Genomic DNA, 7,428 nt, shown 5'->3' with positions numbered 1-7,428 from the left:
AAGCGGATCTCGGCGGGAACGGCTCCGGTGTGCGGGGGAACCGGCGGGGGATGCGAGGCGAACGGCGGAGCTGCCGGGCCGGGCCGGGCCGCGGGGGGGCGCGCGGTGGCGGCGAGGCGGGCGCACCGCCCCGTCACGTGACGGCTGCGCTGCGCTCACCATGGCGGAGGTGGCGGCCGCTCCCGCTGCGCCCGCGATCCGGAGCCCCCGGCGCTGAGCCGGAGCCGCGCCGAGCCCGCGGCCGGACCCGTCTGTTCCCCGTCCCTCCCCTCCGCCCGCCATGGCCGAGCCGGCGGCCGCGGGCGTCTCCTCGCTGCCCCGCGAGGTCCGTGAGCAGCTGGCCGAGCTGGAGCTGGAGCTCTCGGAAGGTGAGGAGCACCGGGCCGCGCCGGGATCCCGCCCGCCCTGCCCTGCCCGCGGGGCGCCGGCCTGGCTGCCACGGCCTCCCGTGGCCCGGGCGGGGGAAGGCTCCGTGTGAGGGAGCCGAGAGGCGGGGGGGAGCGAGGCTTGACGGGGCTTTGTGGGAGCGGAGGCCCGGGGCGAGGGTCGGGGTGCGTGAGGGGCCGGGAGGCGCCGGGTGAGGGGTCGGGAGTGGGGGGAGCGTGTGTGTGTGTGAGGGGCCCGGGAGGCTCCGTGTGTGGGGTCGGGAGTTGGGGGTGCGGGTGAGGCTCGGGGGTGCGGGTGTGTGGCGGTGCGGGGGCAGGATGAGCCCTGCGGGGGCAGGATGAGCCCTGCGGCCGGGGTCGTGGCGGGGGGAGCGAGCGGCGGGCCCTGGGTGCGTGCGGGGGATCCCCCTGAGCCGGGGGTCCCTCTGCTCCTCGGACCGGAGCGTTTTCCTTCTTGTGGTCTCTTTTCTGTAGTTTCCCAGTTAAGGATGTGGAGTGGGAGGGAGAAACAGCCGGTAGTGGGGGAGCCGAAGGAACTCGGGACACATAATGAAGGCATACCGGGTGTTTTTTCCACTTTCTGAATAAGTTCTTTTGCGTAGGCATCATCGGGAGAGAGCATGCGCTTTTTTTTGTTTCCTTTTTTGCATGGGTATGCCTTTGTTTCCTAGCGCTTCAAATGCTGTTCTCAATATAGCTTTGTTGTAAAGTTCCCTTGTGAAGCCAGAGGGCGAGGGACGAAGCTGCGGGTGAAGGTTGCAGAGCAGGTACCTGCATTTTGCATATCTTTCCATTTCCTGCTCCAGCAGCGCGCACGGCTCGATGCCATCACCAGGGGCTTCTCGGGAGGGTTTCTCCACGGTTGCAATAATCTCAGTATTAATAAAAATCAAGTTGCAGCAGCATCTTCCTTTACTCTGTCACTTTGTGCCAGAGCGTGGAGTGCATCGAGGAGACCTATTTTGAAGAGTAGGAGTTAATCCACCGCGCTGGGTGCTGTCAGCACCAGTATAAAAAAGACCACGGTAGTGCTTCCTTAGCACAGTTTGTAGTTCAGCTTCTCGTGTTGGCTGTTTGGGGTTTTTTTGTCGAATGTTTTTCAGATATACTTTCTGTAAACATTTAACCAAAGTGATAACGCTATCTGGTGTTTGGTTTTGGGTACTCCGTGATAACAAAGAAATGAGGAACGTTCTCTCGCGTTGCTCGAAATGCAATATGAACATTGTCGTGTTTCGGGGGTTTTTAAACAATTTACTGAATGTTTTGGGCATTTGCTTGTATTTTCTGAAACCTGTTTCTTGTGATACTGAGTGTCCATTATAGTTTGTAATATACAGTACTGCAAACTTAAAAATTCCCTTTACTAGAATGGCTGGCTGTGACATTGTGCTCATCGTTAACAAGCTTCTCTAATAGCTTCAACTTCAGTGTTACAGCAAAGTTTTCCATGTTACGTAAGCAAGTATCTGAATATTAAATCCGCTGCCCTTTCGTGGATTTAATACTCCAGTTTCCTCATATGCATGTGATGGATTTGTTTGTGCAAATCAGTTTTTCTGTCAGAAAACTGAGTATGGAAACGTATTTCGTGGTATCTCGTTGCTGAGATAACTGAGGTCTGACCTGTAAAGGAGCCGAGTGAGTCAGTGAGGTAACGTCATTGTACAGCTCTTGAAAAATACGCCCTAGTTCGAGGCCTGAGCTTGAAGATTTGAAGGCGTATGGGTGCGTTGTTCAACTAGATAGAACTATGGAGCGTTTATAGTAAACAATATTGAATAGAAGCATTTTCTTGCAAATGGCAGCAATGCTGCATGTTTCACTGATTAGTTGTTGCTCAGATAAGAACACTTGATCCATTTTTTCCCCCACCCCCTTCTTGCAGCTTGAGTGTTTGCTATGGAAGTGTTTGCGTTGGGTTTTCTGGGTGAGAACGCGTCGCTTTTGGAGCGGGAGAGGATCTGCATCCGCAGTGAGTTCATATGAGCAACGCGGGGTCGGGAGCTTGATAGAGGATGAGGAGTCCCCAGGCACAGTTTGGAATGGAAGATGGACTCAAAGGAGACAGCAGGTTAGGAGCAAAACCACATTGTGTGCTGAGCCTCACCGGGAGCCTTACCATGAACCACCACGCTGGAGAGAATCGCTGACAACACGGGGGAAATATAGTATTAAAATCTTATCTGGTGTTATGCTTGTGAAAGATGCGGTGTCAGCAAGTAGGATGCAAAGTGGAACGGGTTTGGTTTAATGGGTGCTTAAAATAGAAATCATAGTTTGCGATGATGAGGCTTTGGTGAGGAGCAGTCTGTGCGGACAGAGCAACAGGACTAATTACCCGCTGCCATCCCGGGGCGATTCCTCACCGTGGTCAGCACGGAGGTCACAGTGGGCCCGTTTCTGAGTGCGCTGAAAGCGTGGCAGCGAAGCGCTGGAATGTGTTTGGGAAGCAGCGTTTGTTTATTCATCAACAGCAGTCACGTTTCTTTTTTTTTTAGTCTTTTATTGTGTGTCTTTAGTGATTGGTTTGAGTCCAAATCATTTATTTCTAAGTGTAGATAAGAAATCAGTTGTCTTCTATCAACGTGAAGTATGTTATACCCTGTCAAGGTTGGTCTAAGGGACAACAGGGTCCAAAACAACTTTTATTAAACCGGTGAGAAACAGGGCTTAGCACTCCAAAAGTGACTTGAATACAGGTTCGGATATCAGTTGAGGAAAATTATTAAGGGGCAGCAACTAATCCAACAGGAGGTCCCCAGTGTGCATGCACGTGGCTTCACCAAAACAATGCCAGAGCCATCCCTGAGTCCGGGAAGAGCCCACGCTGCATGAACACGGTGTGGGGTTGTTTAAAGGGATACACGTACTCGTAGTGAGTATGGAAAGTGTACACTCGCGATTCCACGAGGGTAAATTTATAATACACTCACAATCCTGTGAGGGGAAATACACGTGCAAATGTGCACGGAGTAGTACACATGCTTATGTGCAAGCACGGGAGGAAAATACACTTGCGATTCTGCGAGGGTTAATTTATACACGTGCTTGTATTGAGCATGGAAAGTACGCGTGCAAATGTGCATGGAAGGTATAAATACATGTGCAAATGTGCACGGAAATGTCCACTGACAATCCTGCGAGGGTTAATTTTACTCACACCCGTGGCGGCAAGGCAGGCGGAGTCTCCATCCCGGGGGGCAGTGGCTCCTGGTGGCAGCGGCTCAGCTCGGAACTCCAAGAGATCCACGCAAGGGATGGAGCCGCAACAAGAATCCCATTTTTATAGCCTGATCAGATCTGACTGTGGGCATTCCAGAAGCTTCTCTGCACCCCCACCCTGGCTGTGGGTGCCCCTGAAGCTTCCAAACATCCCCCACACCGGCCACGGGCATCCAGTGGCTCCCTGGCACCTCGGTGCTCCCTTCTCCTAACGGACCTGGACAGGGGGCTCTGGGGCCAAACAAAAGAAGCTGTCAGCCTCAAGCAGCAGAGAGAGAGGGAGATGTGTCTTCTCCTTCCATATCAAAGGAGGGAGGGGAGAGAGGGGGGGTTTGCATGCTGCCACAATCCACCCCCTGACTACATGTCGCGCTCCCTGGGCCCTCTTGTCTCTCAGGGGGTCGAGCACTCTCCTAAAGAGCTCATTTGGCTACTGGTTTTTGTTTGACTATAGTAATTATCTTGTCTGGTGCTTTTAACTGGTCAAGGGACCTTAGTGGAGTGAACTTCAGCTTGTGAGATCCATGAAAGTCTGAGGTAAGGGGGAACTCCACCTGGCAGGAATGAGGAATTCCCCTGGTAGCAGTTGAGACCTTGAACACGATTTCAGTTGTTTCTGGGTTACGCGACAGGGTCATCATATCATTGCTCTTGCTTCATGTACAGAAGGAGCTGGTTTCTGTTTGCTTTTCCAGTTAAACATACATTTTGCTGTCTGGTTTGCCATTTTGCGTGGGTGTTTCTGTGAATGGCTTCGTGCACCTGCGTTCGCTCCTTTTAAAGCCGATTGTTTCGCACTGAAGAATTGTCTGCAGAGAAAAGCTTTGTGTTAGCGCTTTCAGGAGCTGAAGAAATAACAAGGATGGTGGCATGTGTGGAAAAAGTAGGATCAGCAAAACAGTTGAAACCCAGGTCTGAAGGCCAGCCAAATAGGATAGAACCTTACTGGAAGAAAACATGTTGACTCCAGCAAGTGGGTAGAGTCTTTATTTTGTTTGGCTTGAAAATTTCCTGTGGAATCGCGGTATTTTTCTGTTCTTTCAAAAACTGTGCGTTTCAGTTTTCATTCTTTTGATTGCCAGGCGCCTGTCAAAAGTAGGTGAGGATCTTTTTAATGGATTAAGTCGCTGAAGCGCAGGATTCAAATAAATCAGAGTCAAAGGAAGGAACAGTTGGAGTAAGGTTTGGCTGTGTGGATTTTGCTGAGCGGGCAGGAAGGTTTCACTTCAGTTTCTTCCCTGCTATTCGGAGGGGAACTGTGGCCGTAGCACAGAAAAGGTGGAGGAAAAGTTTATGAACATAAGCAAGTTGGATCCGATTGTCTTAGCAGGACTTACAGGTGGGTTTTGTGCGTTTATGCAGCATCTTACCCGCAAGTCTTGCATTAGGCAAGACTAGTAATGGGGAAGTTTTTATGTTGCTTGTTAATTTACCTGCGGGACCGACACCAAATCTACTGAGAAATCTGCGTATGGCTTTGCTGTGGACAGTTCTGAGGCAGTGATTTGAAATGCATAAAAAACCCCTTTTGCAACACGTCATAGGGAGCTGTTTACGCAGATTTAGAGATGATTGTTCCTGCCTTGTTTGGCTTTATAAAGGTTCTGATAAGAGCCTTCACTTGAGATGATATTGTGTTTTCTCGAGCCTTACAACCCAGGAAAAAGTGGTGCAATGTCTGCAGCTCACAGGAAAAGGAAATGCAGCTCAAGTTACCAGCAAGAGAAGCGAAGTAACAAATGTATCGTCAAACAGGAGGTCCGTAAGGTGATGTTAAATTTACACTATGCAGCTGGTCAAAGCAGAATGACTCAAATGGTTAATGGCTTGGAGAGAGTGAGTTAAACGCAAATATTGAAGGAAATATTGTGGCTGCTGCGAGCGGGAGTGGCGTTTACTGTTGGTACCTAATGGAGCCGTGTAAAGGTGGTGAAGAAAAGAAAGGGCTTTGGAGCATCCAGGCTGGGGTAGTAAGGAATAACCAGGGGAGTGAAAGCATGTGCATATTTTTGTGTTGTCCCTCTTGTACTTAGGAAAGGAGGAAGGGGATTGGGGCTATTTTTAAAAGCTGCAGCTCTGACCCTTCGCACTGGGGAGAGGAGGAAATTAGAGGCTTTAAAGGGAGTTCTTCACCTCCTCCCCAGTGGCTTCGCTGAAGCTTTGCTGGCGTTAGAACCAGTTCTCCTGAGCTGGGCGGAGGGGACATCTGCCAACAATGATTCCTGCTTGGGCTTTATGATTCTTCCTACTCTAGTACAGCTCATATTTGCAATTTCAGCTGGATACTCAGGCTGGAAATGCTAATCAGACCTGTTAGCCTGACACATCTGCGCTAAAGCCGCATTCGCTGTTCTTCTCGTGGTGTCCTAGATAACTGATCTTCAGTTTTCTATTTTAAATTCTCTAGCATGAAATATTGAGCAGTAAATGTGATGGATGGTGGCGTAACTGCGTGGAGCCGGATTGCTGGTCCTTCAAACGTGCATCTAACTTGGAGCTCGTAGGAAAGTGTGAATGTGGAGGTCCCCTCGTGTTCACAGTTCATTGTTGTGGAAAGGGTGATGGGCTCCTTCCTGATTCCCTTTATCTGATTCGGTTTTGTCATGAAGTTTTCTATTCATTGGATTTATCATGTTTATTCAGTGGCAAGTTTCAGAAGCCAAAGAGTGAACTAATGGTGAGCAGTCCCAGAGGCGCAAGCAGAAGCTGAATAGTATCCGGTTTTCATTTGTTTCAAATACAATGTTCAGATAATTTCTTACAACGGTTTTCTTTAAACTGTGTGTCTCAAAGTTATAAAAAGCATTTCCTGACTCTTCCAGCGAGTTGCTCAGCTGCTTTTTGGACCTGGATTAAGAGAGAGGAATTGAAACATTTGTCTGTTGGGGTTGATCCAATCCAAAATTTTCCTTGGAGTTTATGGAATCAGGGAAGAGTCATCAGGCCAGGATGTCTCATTCTATTAATTAGAATGGAAGACTCTTCAATTTGCAGCCTGTGTGAGGAAGCGGCGATTTATAGCTAACGGATGCTCTGCAGGCAGCGGCGTTCCATCTGCTACACGGATTTTCCCGTTGCATTTTGATGAAAAGTCTTGGGAAAGGCCTCACACCTGTATTTCTCATTCTGGATAGCGCTTGCCAGTGCTGGGTTGTTACTCTCGCCTGGATTTTTTTGGAGTAAAACACCTATTTTTATCAGCTTGTGTTTTTTCAAACTTCAAAGCTGAGAGTTTCTGAAACGCTTCTTAGAATAAAGGCAGGAGAGATTATGTTTATACCGGAGATGGTCAGTGTAGTAGTAACTTAACTATCATTGCTGCTTTGTGAGCAAATACCTTTTTATTTAGTGTAACTTAAGCTGATTAAAAGAAAGAATTTTTAAAAACTTGCTCAAAGTTTAGCACTTCTCTGCCAACATAAACCTTTTCTAATTCATGTTGCCTTGAGAAATGCTGACACAAACTAGGTCTTTTTGGGCTTAGAATCCCCTGGGGGGCTGCAGCCTGCGGAGGCCACGGGGCTCACATACATTAATGTATTTTGGGAACCCTGCGAGTTGGTGCCGCAGCGACCGGCAGCTGAGCCTCTCGAATGGTTCCCCAGCAGGCAGGCAACCTGCTTTCCCCAGCCCGTGTCCCCGGGGAGCGCGGCCGACCGGGGGAATTGTATCCCCGCCTGATAAAATTAGGTCTTCTGTAATCTCTCGCGGAACAGCCAGATGGCTGGCTGCCTTGAAAAACATATGTTTTAATGCAGGAATAATGCATTCCATTGAGGATGGCCGTAGCCGTGGGAGCTGGTTGACTCGGTGGATA

At 49.6% G+C, this 7,428-nt stretch overlaps 1 protein-coding gene across 5 annotated transcripts in view; it reads left to right on the top strand.

The window, feature by feature from the left end:
- The first annotated feature begins 202 nt into the window (after positions 1 to 202).
- The window catches only part of DIP2B (disco interacting protein 2 homolog B), a 75,656-nt gene continuing 68,430 nt past the window's right edge, over positions 203 to 7,428 (top strand). For 4 of the 5 annotated variants that reach the window (XR_011735994.1, XM_065858752.2, XM_071800062.1 and 1 more), the window contains exon 1: positions 203 to 368. Coding sequence is in view for 4 of the 5 variants with exons in the window: in XM_065858752.2 (XP_065714824.1) it covers positions 281 to 368 (88 nt within the window). In the remaining variant the exon portion in view is untranslated. Of the gene's footprint in view, positions 369 to 4,553; positions 4,585 to 7,428 lie in introns of those variants that run through there. The other variant, XM_071800061.1, reaches the window with a different exon arrangement.

The sequence above is a fragment of the Patagioenas fasciata genome, chromosome 28 (genome assembly GCF_037038585.1).
Source record: "Patagioenas fasciata isolate bPatFas1 chromosome 28, bPatFas1.hap1, whole genome shotgun sequence".
In the NCBI taxonomy this organism is placed as follows: Eukaryota; Metazoa; Chordata; class Aves; order Columbiformes; family Columbidae; genus Patagioenas; species Patagioenas fasciata.
This window is presented reverse-complemented; position numbering and strand designations above follow the sequence as displayed.